At 39.7% G+C, this 21684-nt stretch overlaps 1 protein-coding gene across 3 annotated transcripts in view; it reads right to left on the bottom strand.

Annotated features, from left to right (window-relative positions):
• The window catches only part of WAC (WW domain containing adaptor with coiled-coil), a 115722-nt gene that overhangs the window by 20951 nt on the left and 73087 nt on the right, over positions 1–21684 (bottom strand). For all 3 annotated transcript variants that reach the window (XM_073334356.1, XM_073334355.1, XM_073334357.1), the window contains 3 exons: positions 7008–7247; positions 2316–2438; positions 852–1000 (listed from right to left, as the gene is read on the bottom strand). In XM_073334356.1, the coding sequence (XP_073190457.1) occupies positions 852–1000; positions 2316–2438; positions 7008–7247 (512 nt within the window). The remainder of the gene's footprint in view (positions 1–851; positions 1001–2315; positions 2439–7007; positions 7248–21684) is intronic.

Raw genomic sequence — 21684 nt, 5'->3', positions numbered from 1 at the left:
CTATTACCTTTTGGTACCTAAGACTAACTCATTTATGTGTGTATATTTGCCTGCTTTAACCTTGTAAATAACATTTCTTTTTCTTAATTAATAAATCTTAGTTCATTATAGGACTAGCTACAAGCCGTCTCTTTGGTGAGAAACCTAGGATGCAATTGACCTCGGATAAGTGACTGGTCCTTCAACCTGGGACTGAATATTGTAATATTGGTGTAAAGGAAAAGTCTATCACAGTCCAGAGTGCCCAAGAGGACTGTCTGTGATGCCATGTGAAGGCTGTTACGGTACTTGCAAGTTCACATTTGACACTTGATTGGAGAAATCCAAGTATAAAACTCACAACCAGGTTGGGGTTTGTGACCTGGTTTGTAACAGTTGGCACTCATGCTAATGAGCTACTCCAGACAGCTTGACAGCTCTAAGTAAAAATCAAATTGGAAGAGGGAGGTGCAAAAGAGCAGAAAAATCCTGGATAATGCCTGAAACATTCAAATATTCGTTCTGTTAAAAACCATGGCACTGAAGAACAGTCTTTCCTTTTGTAAGAATAACAAATTTCATATGGAAATCGAGACAACAGAGAACTCGATAATACCAGTTTTGCAGAGTCTCTTAATGGAAGTACAGTTCTACCATGAAAGGTTTTTGGGAACAAGAATAGCTCTTCATCATTTTATATCAACAAAGTACTTCTGTGGCTTATATCGATATGCTTACACTTCTATACAGGATTACGCATCAGTAATACACAAAACTTTCATAAATGGTTTCTTTATCCCTTCTTCAAATTATAGGTTACCACCATTCAGTCCTATGCTCACCACTTGCACATAAATCATTACGCATTTTACCTTTGGCTGTGACGATACCGGGGGTGTATTCATCAAAGGTTTCAGAGGAACTGTGTTAGTTTGAGGCGTGCTTATTCTTGGAGAAACATATGACCTTGGCGATGAGGCATCCGAAGTTAAAGACATTGGAGACTGATTTGATGGCTGAGCTATAAAAAGAAATCATGACAGTATTTTATAGCACCTTTTCCCACCTAAGCGTAAAAGCTGCTTAACGAGAAAGGAAACTAAAAATAAAAAGCATAATAAAATAACACTCTTAAAATGCAAAGAAAAAACAGATCCAACGTAGTGATCAGAAGAGAAGTTACAAAAATGCTCAGCTCCTGAGAACAAGAGCTATTGGGTCCTGAGCATTTTTGAAAAATCTGATCAGTTTATTTAGGTATCTACACAGAAGCAGGGCTCTTGACAATCTGGTTTCAACTCAGTGCGCTAAAGATCTTTGAAAGTCTGGGCCTTTAAATGTGGAGAGGGGAACCTGAGTCTCATTCAAAATAATTAATGTAAAGTGTTCAATCCAATTAAACTCAACAATTTTCCAATATACTTCACCTAGAAGAATGAAATATGTATGTAGCAGCTACCTAAGGCTCTCAGCATCTCATTTAAAAACAAAAAACAAAACAACCCAAGCCAACGCTGCGCCAGTAGGTTTTTCAATTCTATAGTTACTTAAAAAAAAAAAAATCCCACCACACACACCACAGAAACACACCCTCCCCTAATCAACTGCAAGACTCTTTCTATCAAGCTCCTCTTAATCTCTAGCTCTACTGTATATAAACTAACACCTTCCCAAGATGCCTCCAAAAACAGAGTTTATAATGTACCTGGTAGGTTAACATCAGAACTCTGGCAGACCATAGAGGTAGGAGGAAGGAAGGACATTCCAGAGTCAAAGATCCCTCTCAGAAAAATGTTTCACAATCTCACTTAAAATGAGGTTAAAGGTTACATTGATGGACCCCAGGTTAAGAGCCTCTACTGATCACAAACACAGAAGTATCATGAGAAAAAGGTATTCTTACGTAACCAGCCTCAGGAATCCAATGCTTAATAGTCTGTTCTTCCTCCATGCAACAGATTAATCTAAACCTATCAGAAACATGCAGTGCCTGAATGCTGAGTTCCCCAAAAGCAGTTTGGCATTTACCCACACATTATTTATCAAGTTAGAGAATCAGAAAAGTCAAGACAGAAGAGACCTATTAGAGTTCATCTAATCTAGTCCATCAGCCAACTATTCTTTGACCATAGGCTCTGTCTCACATCTTAAGGTTAGGAAAGCCCTCAACTTCTAGTGTATCAGACATCCTACCCTCAAAGGAAGGGTAACATACAACTTCAGATGAAAGTTTAATTACCATTGTTGACATTCAGTGACAGAGAGTTTTAGTTATACTGACCCATATAGAATGTAATCTGACAATTTTACATAAGGGAAAGTGAGACTTTAAATACCTTGTGCAGATAGTTGTGCAGCTTGAGAAATCAGGGAAGTAATATTGAAAGCAGATGGTCCAGCAGTGAGAATCTTATGGAGTATAGACTGCAGAGAGGCTTGTGTCACAGCTGCTGTAAGAACTAAAAACAAATAAGTTTTAGCGGTGTTTTCTACGTTTCTGTTCAAACATAAAATATGTTCAAAATTGTAAAGCAAAGCACAAAAAACACTGTCTAATATGATTGCTTAAAGTTAAACTCTGAAATCCATATTTAGGCATTTGAATAAGTGGACTGATTTTCACTGACAGATATGGATTCTTTACACAAAATGTTAACTGCCTATGAATGATGAATGTTTAACTTAAAAAGTTAAACAACATTAGAATCCAAAGGCCATTTATTGTGCCTTCCTCTAGAGACAATACTGATGAGGGCCTGTTTGGAGTTTTTCAAGTTATTTTTCCTGTTTTTAAACTGAAAAGAATCTGTCCCCATCTCATGTGTCAAAATGCAAAAAAAGGTCACTGGTCTCTGGAAACCTGCAAATGCTCTACAGCTCACTTCCTGTCTTTGTTCTACAAAGCCAGGGAAGATTCTGTTCCATTAATAAAAAACCTAGTAGTTCAATTAGTTTTAAAGAACCATTGGAAACTTCAGCACACATGAACAGTGATGTAACAACATATTAGAATGTGAGGGTGAACTGCAGAAGATTGATGGAGAATCAGTTGAACTAGCTAGCAACATAAAAGGCAAGAGGAAGAGGTTACTCACCTTGTGCAGTAACTGGAGTTCTATAAGATGCATCCCCTTATAGGTGCTCCACTTTAGGTATGCATGCACCTCATGTGCCTTTGACCAGAGATTTTTGGTAGCAGCACCCATTTCGCCCATGCACGCAATCCAGACATCCTTGTGCCCCATACCTAGGATATATAGAGCTGTATGGGCAAACTGCCCTCAGTTCCTTCTCTACCACAGAATCCCATGAGATGAAACTCTGAAGCAGAAGGGAAGGACAGTGGGTAGTGGAGCATCCATAGGGACACCCTGAAGAACTCCAGTTACTGCACAAGGTTAGTAATCTCTCCTTCGAGTAGTGTCACGATAGGTGCTCCACTTCTGGTGACACCTGAGCAGTACCCCGGAAGGAGGAAGGAGCTTCACACTTGAGTCCAACACTGAAGGCAGAACTGCATTCTCAACTGCATCATCTGATCTGGCAGTGTGAATCAAGGCGTACTGTTTGAAGAAAGCATGCAGGGAAGACCTGGTTGTTCCTCTACAACTTCCAGCCACTGGGACACCTTCCAATAGTGTCACAGAAACAGATTTGGATCTTGTAGAATGGGCAAGCACCCTAAAAGAAGGTTTAAATTGGCAGCTTCATAACAAGAGATGATACATCCAGAGATCCATCTTGAGAGGCTCTGAGAGGAGACTGTGGAAACTCTGGATCTGTCTGCAAATGAAACAGTTTGAGAGCCTTTCTAAAAGATTTGGTTCTATCCAGACAGAAGTCCAATGACATTCAAAGTGACATCCAAAGAGAAACATTCTCCCTGGTCTGCTATGGTTTTCGGAAAAAAAACGGAAGATAAATAAGTTGGTTAATATGCACTTCAGAAGATACCAGCATATCCAAAGGTAATGAAACTTTCTCCTTGAATACTGTAAAGAGAGAATCTGCCATTAAATCCACCATTTCCCCAATTCTTCAGGCATAAGTGATGACTACCAAGAAAGCGGTTTTAGTGGACACAGGTGAAGGGAACATGTAGCCAATGACTCAGAGGGAGGTTTAATGAGACAATCAAGGACCAAGTTTAAATAGCATGCAGGGATGGGCTCTCTAATCTGTGGAAAAAGGTTAATCAAACCCTTGATGGATCTTGCTGTCATGAAATGAGAAAACACCTAAGAATCCCTCAACAGAGGAATGAAAGGCTGTTATAGCCACCACATGAACCTGGATGGAACTCCTGGAGATACCAGACTTTCAATTCCCATAAGTAGTCAAGGACAATGGAGAGGAATGAGTGAACCAGTGAAAATGGTCACTGGGTATACCAGTGATGAAATCTCTTCCATTTCTGAAAGTGTTTCATGAAGATACCTTCCTGCTGTTTAACAGTACCTGTTGTACTTCTGCAGAACAAGTCGTCTCTATCCCTGAGAACCACTGAGTAACCAAGCTCTGAGACAAAGAATTCCCAGGTTGGGATTGAGAGTCCATCCGGAATTCTGAGACAGTAGGTGAGGTATGAACAGAAGACAACACCGTACTAGAAGCTAGACAAATCAAGTAAGGCTACCAGACTTCTCTGCTAAATTGGAACTATTAAAAAAAAAGCTTTGTCATATTTGATTTTGTTCAACACACCCAAGATCAGCTGTGCTGGAGGATATGCACAGAGAAAGCCCATCATCCAACGAATGAGGAAGGCATCCCGCAAGGACTGAGGACCCAAGTCCTCATCTGGATCAGAATTTTATGCACTTCTTGTTAATGGTGGTGGCAAAGAAGTCCACTTATGAGAACCCCCAGGTCAGAAAAAATCAGTTTGAAAACCCACGTGTCCATCTCCCACTCAATTTTGGGAGAAATGCCTGCTGAGATCAGATGTGGTGCTTTGTACACCTGGGGTGTAAGAGGCTGAAATGAGGATGTGACTGGCTATACACCAGTTCCGTAACTTCACTGTTTTGGCCCTTCACAACTGACACAGAACACGCAGGCCACACTATCTAATGACCTTGAGAGATGTGCCGCTGATTAAGGGAAGGAAAGGGATAATGGAGTTCCTGACAGCTTTCAAGGTAGGTGATCGGGGGGATGTACTCTCCATGGGAGATGGGAGATTCCTGGACAGAGATCTGGGAACCAATAGGAATCCTTAACATACTCCAGTCGTTGTGCAGATAGCCAAGATTCAGGTCGTTGTCTACCCTCTGTAGCAGGAGAGGTATTGGAGAGGTAGCATGCACTGGGGAAAGATATGGTTTTGGTGACTCAGTAGATCTTGGCACTGATCAGCCCCCCATTAGCAGTGGGGACTCCAGTTCTTCAGAAACAAAAAGATCCCTGAAGTATCCCAATTCTTGCAGTACCGAATGCACCTGAGTCGAAGTCAAGGAAGGCTCCACAACAGTCAGGGTTGGTACCAATACTGACGGCTTCACCAGTATCTGTCTCTAAGATGGGGTTGGTACTCAGGGCACTCATTGCTTGGAAGCGCGTTTCTAACAGAAGGTGCCAATACTGAAGACGCTATTTCTGGCACACCGGAGCAGAAGACTGGGATATTGGTTTGGGTACAGAGGTCGATGTTACCAGCCTTCTGGAGTCAAAGTACTTGGCATCAGCAGATGGTACCTGTTTCTGAGAAGCAGAGTGTCTCAGGTTCTCTTTTGAGGACACACTTAGTACCATGGCTCTTAGCAGAACTTGAAGGCTTTGATGCACTCCCAGTACCAGAACTGCTTGGTGCTTCAAATGTACCTACTTTGGGACCTGCAGTGTCCTGGGATGACAGATTTCTTCATAGGCAGCTTTCTGGTGGGAGACAACTTCTTCTTGAAGCACCCATCAGTATATTTGGCCTTAACCCACAAAGATCTCAGTGATCAAGGTACACAGGTACACTAAATGTAGTTGAAAACAAGTATACAGGGGGATCCTCTGAGCCAGAGTCCAAAGCTGGTCTCAGAGCTAGCTCAGAGCCGAATTTTGGGGAAATTTAATTTCTCTTTTTGGATTTGCTCATAAAAGTAGTACAGACCTTACACCTGGATGGCATCGGAGTGTGTCCCCTAAACACTAGAGGCACCAAGAATGACTGTTGCTAATCAGGATGAACTTCCACCAGGAAAGGCAGCACTTGAAGGCCGGAAACATGGCCTAAAAAATGACAATCCTTAAGGAAGGCCTCTCAATTTAAAAAAAAAAAAAAAAAAAAAGGTGTTTGTGGGGGGGGGGCTGAGAGAGACAGGGTGTTCAATGGAAAAACTCTTAACAGTGGAAAAGGGAGCTATGCAACTAATAGTGACAACTAACTAATTGGACTAAACTAAACTAATTACACTAAGCTACAGTAAAGGTGAACGCCAAGAAAAATGGCAAGTGAGCACACTAAAGGCTCCATCTTAGGCCGTTGAGAAGGAACTGAGGGGGGTTATCCCGCGTAGCTCAATATATGCTCAGCATGAGGCACAAAGATGTCTGGAGCAAACAGACAAGCCAAATGAGCACTGCTACCACAAATCTCCAATCAAAGGAACCTTGGGCATATGTGCACCTAAAGTGGCGTGCCCATAGGTACACTATTAGAAGTCTTCTTTAATTTAGCAAGGTCATGCAGCCTACTCTTTCCGTATTGACAGCCAGATACACATCCCAGACAAAAGAACAAAACCCAGCAAAGCCCCCAATTCCAATGAGACTACTTGTGCACATACATTATCTTGATAATTACGTATTTATATTACATTTCAGATAGTAACTTATATGGCAAGTTTAAAAAGTTAAATTAGAAACCTTAACAGCACAGCTAAGTTTACCTACGTATTCATTTGTCTATGTTGCACAATTTTATTCCCCTTATTTTAAGTAGGACTCCAGCTATTATGGTTTTATATTCTGTTATACATTGGATTTGCATAAATAAAAGTTATAAAGATTACATTAAATTTTTGTAGAAGTCTTACCTTCATTTATTTTGGATATATCTACACTAGAATTATTAAGCTGCAAGGTGGCTTGAAGAGCAGGCAGCAGCTGTCGAAGGAGATTTGGATCCTGAAGTAATGGAGGAATTGGTGATTGTGGGACTGGTGAGACAGGGACTGTAGAAGTAGCAGGTGCAGAAGTTGGATTCAGTCCAGAAGCAGAAGATGTGGAAGGAGTTGTGCAAGAATGGGAGACAGACTTGTCCACAGATGCAGACTCTGAACAGAAGACAAATATTAGGTTAGTTTTTCCTTCCCAATAAAGTGCATTATTACAGATCCTCACTAGTACACTACTCACATTAAATAAGAAGTATTAATTACCTTCTCTTTTATTGTCTCACATAACAGATACTAAACACAAAAGCATATGTCCAAGAAACTGAAAGATCTTATGACATACTGTTATTGGGACTTATTGTACTGCAGCTTGGTATAAAAAAGGAACAAATCTTATTTTCAGAACCTGCAATGGTTTAGGTACAACACAGAAAAATATCTTACCATGAATTCCATTATTATAATGATTTCCAACTTCTTACTGGAAGGAATCATAGTGAAAGTTGCCAGTGATACGACCAAGGCACACTGAGCATACTTTTCACGAAGCAAGATTTTTTACCTTTATTGCTATGAAACTTCATTTTCTTGCTAAATTTTAATTTCATCACGCACTTAATCCAGTTTATTGTAGGTCTGCCCTTGACTTTGCTGGACATTTTCTTTTTAGAAAGTATAGAACTCCATGGACTTGACAAAAAGATGGGATGACGTGTCCAATTTTAGGTTACAAATCAAGACCTTCACTACAGACCAGAATACAAGCAGCTAAAAAAACAAAGATAGGAACTGCCAAATGGGATACAAACAACAGTTCATATAGTGTGGTATCCTGTCTGACAGTGAGCAGTACCAGATGTGTCAGAAAAAGCTGTTAGAATCCTCATAATAGGTAGCTATAGAATGATGTCCCACAGAGAACGTTTCTTCTCTGTTTAGAGTTTGGTTTATGTCCTGAAGCATCATCAGGACTTGCATCCTTTATATTTTTCATTTAATTCAAGTGTCAATGCTTATTATCCATATAGATGTCTACTCCTTTTGGAATCCTACTAAACTCTTGAAATCAAATTATATTTTGTAGCAATGAGTTGCACAGAATATGCAGGTTAAAAAGTACTTTCTTTAACCAATCTTGCTTTCATTTTACAGTAATACCCCCTAATTCTTATATTTTGAGAAAAAATGAAGAGCACTCCCATTTATTATTGATATACCATGCATTATTTTCTAGACCTCTATAACATTTTTTTGTTTAGGAAAAGAGCAGTCCATCCAGTAAATCTTAGCTCAGTTTCTTTTTAAATTCAAGTTTGCCAGTAAATAAAATCTGACTGGGGAAAACAACTACATTTTTGTAAAGAAAATTTTATTTTGCATAGCAAAATTTAATCCGATGCTTCTAAATCTTTTAATCTAACTCTATAATAAAACTAGAGAGTTAAGAGAAAGAGTTACATGTTACAGGAGTTCAGTACTCCAGAATATGATCATTGAAACTACATTAAGTAGAGTGGATTTCTGTCTTCATGTGGTTGAGGGGAAAGAGTTCATGTTTACAAGTCACTGAAGAACTCAATGTGCTCTTTTAGCCGCATAGAAGAATTCTACGCTACAGTGCAGGAAGAACCAGGTTTGATTTCCAGCCTTGGTCTCTAGCACCCATGGAGTCTGGAAATAGTTTGAAAACAGTATGCCTCAAGCCCTGAGTAGCAAGAACTGACTTTAGTTACTCAATTGACTATGAGCAATGTTAACAGGCTTCAGAATAAGGAAGTCCCATCTAGCTCATCTCGGAACAGTGGTTGTAATATGACACATGGAGAACAGGGAAATGAATCTTGTCATCCACTGCCCTTTACCTTTGCCACCAATGAAAACTATGTTACAGTTCCTAAAATTGTGTGATCTATATAGCATGAGAGGTACTTTTCACAATGTCATTGCCCAAAAGAGTTTGCAAAGTATTTTCACATGCAACAAATGGACTTTAAAAGCAGAACATAGATGGAGGAGAAAAGAATGGTCACAGGATTATTATACAACCACATAACGACAGGTGCACAGCATAGCTGATCATTTATTATCCCTTCCCCATTTAAACAGCAAGTTCTTACTACAGGTTTTGCTCATATAAATACTAGGCACAAAACGTTAGTGTTCAAAGTAAACAGTACATTAAAATAATTTGCAGGAGAGGCACATCATGTGCAAAATAAGAACCCAGCTATAGTACATGTACCTTTACAAAAATGTAAAGTTTGACTACAACCTCAAAAATACCATACAAAGAAGCCATCTGAAGTTACTTGCAACAGACAAAGCAAGGAAGTGTGTATGGTTATGTACATAAACTACCTACTGTTCTGAGAGCTTTACAAAAAATAGATAATGACAGTTAAAGGGAAAAAAAAACAAATTCAACTGCCAGGACCAGATTCAAGTAATGTTTAGATTTTTAAGTGTTGTTTTAGTTGTTTGCTCTTAAAACAAACCACAGTTCAACACTATTCAATGCAAACATACAAAGATACTGAACTCCAGGAAACCTGTAAAGATATTTTGGTTTATTTGAACTCATTTGGATAAACATGTCAATAGAACTACAATAATTCATACAATCTTATTTGGTCCTTCAGTCAAAAATGGATGTCAGTGGAGCCAGTAACTTGGCTAAACATCTCAGACACTGTTCTAAAAATACTACAGATTATAAAAACTTTATATATGTATAAGCTATACTTAAAAGCTAAACAACCCATTTTAAATATCAAACAGATAAAGAAAAATAAGTACTCAAAATTACACTTTCAGAATTAAACACTGCTTTAGTTAATGCGCATTATTGCTGCTGCATCATCATATCTGCTCCAAACATAAGAACAGCCATCATGGGTCAGATGAATGGTTCATCTAGCCCAGTATCTTGTCTTGCAACAGGAGCCAAAGCCAGATGCTTTGGACAGAACAAACAGAAATCCATAGAGCAATCCATTCAATTGTCCACTCCCAGCTTCTGGCAGCCAGAGGGTAGAGACACCCAGAGCACTGGGATGCATCCTTGACCATCTTGGCTAACAGCCACTGATGGACATATCCTCCACGAACTTGTTTAATTCTTTTTTGAACCCGGTTATACTTTTGTCCTTCACAACATCCCCTGACAAAAAGTTCAACGGGCTAACTGTACACTGTGTGAAGTACTTCCTTTTGTTTGTTTTAAACCTGCTGCCTATTAATATCATTGGGTGACTCCTGGTTCTTGTGTTATTTATTCCTTCACATCCTTATTCACTTTCTCTCCGCCACTCATGATTTAATAGACCTCTATTATATCCCCTCCTTAGTCATCTCTTTTCCAAGCTGAACAATCCGTTTTTTTCAAACTCTCCTTATGCGGAAGCTGTTCCATACTTTTAATAATTTTCTGTTACCTTTCTATGTAACATTTCTAATTCTAATGGATCTTTTTTGAGATGGGGCGACCAGAACTACATGCAGTATTCAAGGTGTGGACATGCTTTGGATTTATGTAGTGGTATTATGACAGTCTGTCTTATTATCTATCCCTTTGCTAATGGTCCCAAACACTGTTAGCTTTTTTGACTGGGACTGCTCATTGAGCATATGGTTTTCAGAGAACTCTCTCTTCCTTGAGTGGTAATAGCAAATTTAGATCCCATCATTTTGTATGGATAGCTGGGATCAGGTTTTCCGATATGCATTACTTCGCACTTTTCAAGACTGAATTTCATCTGCCATTTTGTTTCCAGTCACTCAGTTTTGTGAGATCCCTTTTACTGCTGGTGGAATTCTGCACCAGCTGCACGCGTGCAGAAAACATGTTCCTCTGCAGATTTCTTTTGCTTCCCTGCAGAAAGTGACAGGGAAGCTGTAGGGTGATGGGGGGGGTGTATGGTTGTAGTCTGATAGGCACTGCCCCCCCCAGAGGCAAGATGTTGGGGGGGGGGGGCACACAGGGTCACCAGCCACTGCCCCTCCGTCTCTGCGAGCGCAGAGCTGCCTAGCTGAAAGACAGTGCCGCTTGGCTCCGCAGACTTTGCAGCTGGACGCCGCCTCCCACGTCCTAGTGCAAGTTCAGCTACCCTTCTGTGTGCTGGAAGCCATCCTGTTTTCTGTACAACAGTGAGTGCCTTTGGTGGGGCAGGAGCCCGGCATGCGGCATCCCCTCAGCAGTAGCTGCAGCTCCCCCATTAAGCAAGCCCATCAAACCCCCATCCTGATGAGCCCTACCTTTCCTGCACCTGGACCACCCTGATGAGCCCCTTAAGACACCCCCCACTGAACTTCAACTGCACCCAGACCCCCTCACTGAGCCCCCACACCCAGACCCCCCGAGCCTCAACCACCTTCACCTGGACCCCTCTGCAGAGGCCTATTGCCCCTGAACCTGGAACCCTCCAACAAGCCCCTGTGCATCCAGATCTCCCACTGAACCGCATGCACCCAGATTGCCCCACACAGAACCCTCTGAACCCACACCAGTATCCCCACACACTTAAACCCTCTGCACTTGGATCCTGATCGGCTGAGCCTGCTTGCCTACACCTGGTGTGCCTGGCACAGAGGGCCCCGGCATGCTTCAGGGGCAGGCCCAGCCCTGGCGCTGTATGAGAGTCGGCTGCAGCCTGCGGTGGGGAGGGGACCTGCAGGGTTATCTCCAATCTTCATGCAGTCAGTGGCCTGTGTTCCCCACTGCCCATTTGGAACCTCCACATTTAAGACAATTAAACTTTGCAAAATTTTAAAATATACATAGAAATTTTTTTTTTTTTTGGCACAGAATTCCCTCAGGAGTAATCCTTTGTAACTCTTCACAGTCAGCTTTGGACTTAACTATTCTGAGTAATTTTGTATTGTTTGCAAATTTTTCCACCTCACTGTTTACCCGTTTTACCAGCTGATTTATGAGTATGTTGAACTGCACTGGTCCCAGTACAGATTCGTGAGGATCAGAAGGACCTAGACAAATTGGAGGATTGGGCCAAAAGAAATCTGATGAGGTTCAATAAGGATAAGTGCAGGGTCCTGCACTTAGGACAGAAGAACCCAATGCACAGCTACAGACTAGGGACCGAATGGCTAGGCAGCAGTTCTGCGGAAAAGGACCTAGGGGTGACAGTGGACAAGAAGCTGGATATGAGTCAGCAGTGTGCCCTTGTTGCCAAGAAGGCCAATGGCATTTTGGGATGTATAAGTAGGGGCATAGCGAGCAGATCGAGGGACGTGATCATTCCCCTCTATTCGACATTGGTGAGGCCTCATCTGGAGTACTGTGTCCAGTTTTGGGCCCCACACTACAAGAAGGATGTGGATAAATTGGAGAGAGTCCAGTGAAGGGCAACAAAAATGATTAGGGGTCTGAAACACATGACTTATGAGGAGAGGCTGAGGGAGCTGGGATTGTTTAGCCTGCAGAAGAGAAGAATGAGGGGGGATTTGATAGCTGCTTTCAACTACCTGAAAGGGGGTTCCAAAGAGGATGGCTCTAAACTGTTCTCAATGGTAGCAGATGACAGAACGAGGAGTAATGGTCTCAAGTTGCAGTGGGGGAGGTTTAGATTGGATATTAGGAAAAACTTTTTCACTAAGAGGGTGGTGAAACACTGGAATGCGTTACCTAGGGAGGTGGTAGAATCTCCTTCCTTAGAGGTTTTTAAGGTCAGGCTTGACAAAGCCCTGGCTGGGATGATTTAACTGGGAATTGGTCCTGCTTCGAGCAGGGGGTTGGACTAGATGACCTTCTGGGGTCCCTTCCAACCCTGATATTCTGTGATTCTATGATCCCTGCCATTTACCTCTCTCCACCAAGAAAACTGAACATTTATTCCTACCCTTTGTTTCCTATCTTTTAAATAGGTACTAATCCATGAAAAGACCCTTCCTTCTTACCCCATCACTGCCTACTTTGCTTAAGAGCCTTTGGTGAGTGGTCTAATCAAAGGCTTTCTGAAAGTCCAAGTACACTATATTCATGGAATCACCCTTGTCCACATGGTTGTTGACCCCCTCAGAGAATTCTAATAGATTGATGAGGCATGATTTCCCTTTACAAAAACCATGCTGACTAATCAGCAACCATAGGGTTAATTTGTGTGTCCAATAATTCTGTTCTTTACTATAGTTTCAACCAAGTTGCCGGGTATTGAAGTTAGGCTCACTGACCTTCAATTGCCAGGATTGCCTCAAGAGTCTTTTTAATAATTGGTGTCACATTAGTTATCCTCCAGTCATCTGAAACAGAATCTGACTTAAATATCATTTAGTAACTGTTCAACTTCATATTTCAGTTCCTTCAGAACTGTTGGGTGAATACCATCGTGTCCTGGTGACATGTAACTGTTTAATTTATCAATTTGTTCCAAAACCACCTCTACTGACACCTCAATTTGGGACAGTTCCTCAAATCACCCAGAAAGAATGGCTCAGGCAAGGGAATCTCCCATACATCCTCTGCAGAGAAGACTGATGCAAAATATTAATTTAGCTTCTCCCACAATGGCCATATCTTTCTTGAGAGTTCTTTTAGCATCTCTGTTTGTCCAGTGGCCTTATTCATTGTTTGGCAGGCTTCCTGCTTCTAGTGTACTTAAAATTTTTGCTGTTCGTGTGTGTGTGTCTTTTGCTAGTTGCTCTTCAAATTCTTTTTTTGGACTACCTAATTATACTTTTACACTTGACTTGCCAGAGTTTACCTTCCTTTCAACTTTCCTTAGTAGGATTTAACTTCCAATTTTTAAAGAATGCCTTTTGGCCTCTAACCTCTTTTTACTTTGTTGTTCAGCCACGGTAGCATTTTTTTGGTCCTCCTTTTTTTATCCAGGGTATACATTTAATTTGAACTTCTATTATGGTGTTTTTTAAAAGTTTCCATGCAGCTTACAGACATTTCACTTTTGCGACTGTACCTTTTAAATTTCCATTTAACTAGCTTTCTCATTTTTGCATAGTTCCCCTTTCTGAACTTTTCCAGTAGTAAACATTTGGCACCATTCACTAGTACCAGAGCTGCTGTAGCTCATTTCTGACAGAGTGGATAAAAATCATGGATCATTGATTTATGATGAAAATCATGACTTTAAACTGATTTTAATTAGAAATCCATTTTTATACACACGTTGCTAGTTCTTTATTTTTTTCCTATTTTATAATCTTAAATTGCTATACTGAATGTTTAATACTTTCCTTTATAATTTTAAGTAGTTTCAGATTTTACATATAGATTGTTTCCTACTGAAAAGGATCATACTTAAAATGCTCGTGCATACTTGAAAAGGCAAGTCCATGACTTCATTAACATCCTTACTCAGAGAACAGAAATTCAAAATATAAGACTGATGAGCACTATAGCTATATTGTCAACTGGCACCACCTTCCAATATTCGCAAGGCTGAAAAGCTGTTCTGATATTCGCAAGGCAAACAAGTAGGGTTGTCAAGCAATTAAAAAAATTGCAATTAATCACATTGTATTCTATTACTGTTTTAACAATTTATTTAAATATTTTGGATGCATTCTACATTTTCCAAATATATTGATTTCAATTATACACAAAATACAAAGTGTACAGTGCTCACTTTATTTATTACAAATATTTGCACTGTAAAAATGGTAAAAGAAACAGTATTTTTCAATTCAGCCAATACAAGTACACTGGACCCTTGCTAGAACGTGCATCTATATAATGTGAATTCGGATATAACGCGGCCATGGATCCCAAATTTAAGTACCGTACCGTAAAAAAATTTTTTTTGAGTATAGACGTGATAAATTAACCGCTGAACGTTCTCCTGTCGACTCTACTACTCCACCAGAACGAGGAGCGCAAGCACAGTTGACGGGAGTACGTCAGCTATTCACACTTGATCAAGATGTCATCGCCATTTTTAAGCGGTACTATCGACGGAACTTGGTACGACAAATGATAGAAAGCGAGTTGTCTGTCACTGATTTTCTGAAGAAGCTGACTATAAAAAATTTTTTACATTGGCAGCGAGTCCTGGAATTTATTACACGCTGGAACGATAAACCGCTGTTGGATGGTGGGACTGAGTGTGTCATTTGGCCACCCGCTCCTGGAAGAAAATGAAGAAAGCAGATCACAGTCTGACGAGGAATTCAGCTGAGGGATTTACAGAGGAGGAAGTTGGAAGAACAGACATGGAGTGGATGCAGGAGCTGTGCCAGCAACTGTCCGGGCTCGGGGTAACTGTTCTTCCACAAAATATTGAGTTCTGGATAAGAGGCGATGATGAAGCAGAAGAATTTTCTCCCGTTGCTGAAAGACTAACAGAAGACCAAATTCTTCAGGCAGTACAACCAAACAACATTCCAGAAGCTGAAGAATTGGACTTCGCCATGGAAGAAGAGGAGGAAGATGAAGTGGATGTCGTTCCATCAACTGTGACCGTAACCATCTTAGAGACTGCTTTGAGATGGTTTGATATGCAAGACGTTGAGCCTATAAAAATTATGCAGCTACATAGTCTTTTGCAGTTTGCTAAGCGGAAGTAGCACAGCAACAAGAAGCAAAAGCAACTCACCGACATTTTAAAGAAAAACTAGACTAGTTTATTCTAATGTCTACTTTAAATGTCTAATAAAGTAACATTTTTTTTCTCGTTTATTGTTTCCTTCACATAGGAGTTTTATTTTCTATTTATTTTATAGATGTGACATTTACTGTCTACAGTAATTTCATTTTAACGCGGTCCCCACTATAACACGGTACTTGGCATGGATCCCAAATTCCACGTTCTAGTGAGGGTCTGGTGTACTGGAGTGTGATCTCTTTATCATGAAAATTGAACTTACCAATGTAGAATTATGTCAAAAAAAACCAAACTCTGCATTCGAAAATAAAACAATGTCAAATTTTAGAGCCTGCAAGTCCACTCAGTCCTAATTCTTGTTCAGCCAATTGCTCCGACAAACAAGTTTGTTTACATTTGCAGGAGATAATGCTGCCCACTTCTTCTTTACAATGTCACCTGAAAGTGAGAATAGAAGTTTGCAGGCACTGTTGTAGCTGGCATAGCAAGATAATTACGTGCCAGATGCGCTAAAGATTCATATGTCCCTTCATGCTTCAACCACCATTCCAGGGGACATACATCCACCCTGACGACGGGTTCTGCTCGGTAATGATCCAGCGTAGCATGGACCGACGCATGTTCATTTTCATTATCTGAGTCAGATGCCACCAGCAGAAGGTTGATTTTCTTTTTTGGTGGTTCGGGTTCTGTAGTTTCCGCATCTGAGTGTTGCTCTTTTAAGATTTCTGAAAGCATGTTCTACACCTCGTCCCCCTCAGATTTTGGAAGGCACTTCAGATTCTTAAACTTTGGGTTGAGTGCTGCAGCTATCTTTAGAAATCTCACATTGGTACTTTCTTTGCATTTTGTCAAATCTGCAGTGAAAGCATTCTTAAAATGAACGTGTGCTGGACCTTCATCTGAGATGGCTATAACATGAAATATATGGCAGAATGCAGGTAAAACAGAACAGGAGACACACAATTTTCCCCCAAGGAGTTCAGTCACAAATTTAATTAATGCATTAATTTTTAATGAGCGCCATCAGCATGGAAGCATGTCCTCTGGAATGGCGGCCAAATCATGAAAGGGCATACGAACGTTTAGCATATGTGGCACATAAACACCTTGCAATGCCAGCTACGAAAGTGCCATGCAAATTCCTGTTCTTATTTTCTGGTGACACTGTAAATAAGAAGAAGGCAGCATTATCTCTTGTAAATGCAAACAAACTTGTTTGCCTTAGCGATTGGCTGAACAAGAAGTAGGACTGAATGGACTTGTAGGCGCTGAAGTTTTACATTGTGTTGTTTTTGAGTGCAGTTATGTAACAAAACAAAAAATCTACATTTGTAAGTTGCACTTCCACATCAAAGAGATTGCATTACTGTATTTGTATGAGGTGAATTGAAAAACACTATTTCTTTTGTTTATCATTTTTACAGTGCAAATATTTGTAATAAAAAATAACATACACCGATTTCAATTACAACACAGAATACAATATATATGAAAATGTAGAACATCCAAAATATTTAATACATTTCAACTGGTATTATATTGTTTAACAGTGCAATTAAAACTATCATTAGTGGTGATTTTTTTTTAATCGCGATTAATTTTGAGTTAATTACGTGAGTTAACTGCGCTTAATCGACAGCCCTACAAAAAAGTTTAAATGCTTTGACCAGGCTATGCTCCTCCATCAGAGTTTGCAGTCTGAAGTCAATGGAACTTGTGCTCCTAAGTCACTATGGTACTTTTGAAACTTCCACCTTTAGACCCCTAAATATGGGCTTGAGAGCTTAACTTTAGATTCTTTTTTTAATGCCAGCCTTTGTATAAAAATTCATATTAACTTTGCTAATGTGTTGAAAGTCTAAATAATTTTCCACTGTTAATACTAGAACAGTTCTACTTTGAAGTGAATAATTTTAGTCCCTGATGCTGCAGCCATGCCTAACTACAAGTACATGAGAAGTTTCATGGCAATGTGAATAGCTGTATGAATAAAGTTATGTACCTGCTAGACTATTTTGACTCCCAGACTTACTTTGTAATATTTAGTCTTCTGCTCACAGCAGGTTTTCTTTCTTTTATTAAAAAGAGATACCCTATTGCAGTAACATTTTAAAAACATCATTTATAAATTAAAATTTGGTGCACTAATCTAAAGTTCCAGTAGCACAAATTCACAAATTAGTTTTACAAAACTTCAGCCTGCTTTAAATGTGACTTTCATTGCATTTAAATTAGTCTACCCTGTTATTTGAGGGCTTTTACATTTATTACTTCAAAACTTTTCTCCCTCTGGGTCCAGACTGGATTTATAACTAAAGCACATGATTTCAAAGGTAGATAAAGCCAACAAATACTTCCAATAAAACAAACCCTCTGAAATATTTCAAAAATAGTTTTTATGATATATTACATTTATAAGATACGTGATGGTATAATACGGTATAAAAGTTTAGCATGCATTCTTTTCAGATTATATGTATAACTCATTTGCAGATTCACCACTTATGGAGTTACACAACTACACCAAACTCTTCATGATAAACACTTATTCCACACTATCATGTATCATCATGTATTTCCTGTTTTTATGTATAATTTTAAAAAAATATTCACTTTTTAAGACCTCCTTTTTGAACTACTGCTGTATTGTGAAGTGACTGGACTACTGTGATCTTGCCAGTAGAGGGGAGTATGCTTTACAATATTTAAATAAAATTATATGCACACACAGAGCACAAAGAACCATAATTCCCCCTTATTCTTCAGAACTAGCTTATGCTTATGTTTAGCACTAGTAATATCACAGTTAAGACACACAACTTGTTTATGAATGTAAAGACTTGAATTTAACTAGACGGCTTTTGGTAAAATTTCCTAGAATACGAAATACTTAAAATATTGCCCTAAGATTATATCACAAATGTCTCTTGCAAAAGAACGTTGAGTTCTCCATCTCTCAGCAAGAACATATTTGAAGAAAAACTTGGGGTACTCAAGTGACATGGATTCCATATGACGCAGTTATCAGGAGAAGTTGAAAATACTTTTGCAGTAAGCCTAACAGTCTGATTGCATAAGGTAGTCAAAAAAATGCACTGCATTTAGCAGCCCATATACTAATGCTCGTAATTATTTTCAGTATTCATCCAACAGCAGAAACTGGGATTCCCTAATAAAATTTCTTTGTGATTAATTACCAGTTCCCTAGCCATTTGCTAGGGTTCAATTGGGTGTTTAGAAGTATATAAAATCCTTTAAATCTGCTAGAGTAGCGTGAGAACACAGAGTTGAAATTATCCAAATTTGGGTTGAACTGAACATGTCTGGAAGAGATAAGCCCTCAGGTCTGCTGAGAATTTTGATCAACCAATCCCTCTTAATCACCGTTAACTTAATGTTATCTTCAGAAACAATGCTATCTAGAGGACTGATGCAAAAACATGTTTTTTTGTAAAGTGAACTACCCACATGTACATCAAGCTTTAACTCTGAGATACAGTCTCTTCATTAAGCAACCATCTATGTCCAAACCCAAGACTAGAAAAACAAATGGAAAAGAATGCAAATTTGATCCTGTGAAAGAACAAATTTTCTCTTTAAAAACGTTGACATATTAGAAGTATAAGGATTGTCTCAGAAGCCTGGGAGAAGTGTTGATTAAGATGGTAAAACGACTGAGGAGCTTTGCAGATCTCTTTACGGAGGATACAAATGTGTGTCCAAGAGAAACACACAAGACTTTTTAACCTTCTTAAGCAAGATTAAAATAAAGTAAGTAGTCCTTTAGGCACAATCCTCATGAAAATACCTTGTCCCATGGAAGAGCTATCACTTATTGTGAAAATGTAAACTGGAACGAAGAGCAGAATTGCTTTTCCATTATATCAACTCTATTGCATATATGTAAATGAGTTTTTAACATTAGTAATCCCCCAGATCTGAGAGAGATGTATTGCTAATGTACTCACCAGAACTTTCCTCTCTGATCATGCTTCCATTGAGACACTGGCTTTCAGTAACCACTTAAATATTTCCTGAATTAGTCAAACTAAGCACAGTAGAGATCACCTTTTGGGGCCAGAGAGATTTCAGATTTTTTTTTTTTTGTTTAAAGACTACCTAAAGACCAATTACTTTTAGTTGTGATATAGCATGAAATTGTTTCCCTTAGAACAATGTGGAAAAACAAAAAGGTAATGTATCTCCAGTGTCAATAGCCTAGAAAGTTATCAAGCAACTAAAAACAAGATATCTGTTCCAGTTTAACATATGCACCTCTACCCCGATATAACACGGTCCTCGGGAGCCGAAAAATCTTATCGCATTATATCGAACTTGCTTTGATCCACTGGAGCGCTCAGCCCCACCCCCTCCCAGAGCACTGCTTTACTGCATTATATCCGAATTCATGTCATATGGGGTCTCTTTATATTGGGGTAGAGGTGTAGTTAGCAAACAATGGGAAAGTTACAGGAATTTATTTATATACAAGCTGTAATATAAGGAAGGAAAGAAGCAAGCAGAGTAAATAAAACCAGCAAAATTAGGGAAAAAAATTTTAATATAGGGAATTAAAAATTATTTATGAAGTGTTGTGAAGAATTTCTTTAAACAGTACCATGACCAGACTGCAGCTGATTTTTTTTTTTTTTAAAAGGATTTAGGGCTTGTCTACACAGCACCGGCACAGCGTACTGGAGGGATGTGATCTATATAGCACATTAATTGCTCCATGTAGACCCTGCTGGTGTGCTCAAAAAGGTACCTTATTTGCATTAACGTAGTCTCGTGGGTGCTTTTTTAGAGAGCACCAGCAGGGTCTACATGGGCAGTTGGAATGCAGAACAACATGATTTACAAATCACCCTCCTCTGAGAAGATACAATAGTTGGAATCTGACTGACCAGTGATAATATCTGTTTGACAATAGTAAAGACGTCTAACATTAAGTTAGGTAATCTTCCTAGTGACAAGTTATATATCACAGAATGTACCATCAGAATGGGCCCCTTGTTGAAAATCTCAAGAATAGTCTAAGAACTGAAATGACATGCATACTAACATTTGCCCCAGCGATTCCTTTCAAGGTCAGTTGTGAAACATTAAGCAGGGCATTCTAGAAAAGCTTTGTGTCTATTATTTGTGAAGTGCATGAACAAAGGATTTCACTGATCAACATGAATAGCATGGAGACTGTAATTTTGAACTGCTGTTAATAACTGAGTTATAAGCCAGAAAGACTGTGTTCCCTATGTCACTTTAAGTCCCTCCATTGGCATCCACCACAAACCTCTTGTCCTAACCTTCAAAGATCTCCACAATTCAGCCTTGTGCTACCTACCCACCCTGTTATCTTCTTTTGAGGTTGAGTTGCACCTTTGATAATGCCAGCCTCTATTGCCTGCTCATTAATTTCTCCCACAATCACATTTACGCTTTCTCCCATCGCACCCCTTTTCATGGGCAAAAAACTCTAAAAAGCCACAGAATCAACACCTTATCCTCCAAACAAAACACACCTGCTGTACTGCTTACAGAAAGCTGCCATGTAATAATGGCTAGGCAAGTGACCAGTTGTAATTACGATTACTGATTATGGACTGCACACAACACTAGATTGGGCTAGAACATCCTACTGATTTTCGGTATCCTGTATTCCTGGGGGAATTCTGTGCCACTGCGCAATAAAAAAATTTGCAGAAATTAATGTTGTGCATGCAGAATCTCCCCCACCACACAAATGGGCTGCAGAGATGTTGGCCACCACTAGGGGCTGCTTGACCTGGCAGAATCCAGCTCACAAAGAGAAGATGGGGGGGGGGGGGGGGGTGGCGAGGAGAAAGAGGAGTGGAGGGTTCCCAGCAACTGCAGTTCTTGCACACCCTGAAGGGAGGAGAAAGCTGCATGCAGAAAACTCCACAAAAACCTGGAATCCAGAATCAGGCTGTTTCTCCTTGCGGATCCCTGGGTTCTGGGAGGTAGAGCGTGAGAGAGTGTGTGTGAGAGAATGTGTGTGTGTG

Source organism: Lepidochelys kempii, chromosome 2 (assembly GCF_965140265.1).
Source record: "Lepidochelys kempii isolate rLepKem1 chromosome 2, rLepKem1.hap2, whole genome shotgun sequence".
Lineage (NCBI taxonomy): Eukaryota > Metazoa > Chordata > Testudines > Cheloniidae > Lepidochelys > Lepidochelys kempii.
This window is presented reverse-complemented; position numbering and strand designations above follow the sequence as displayed.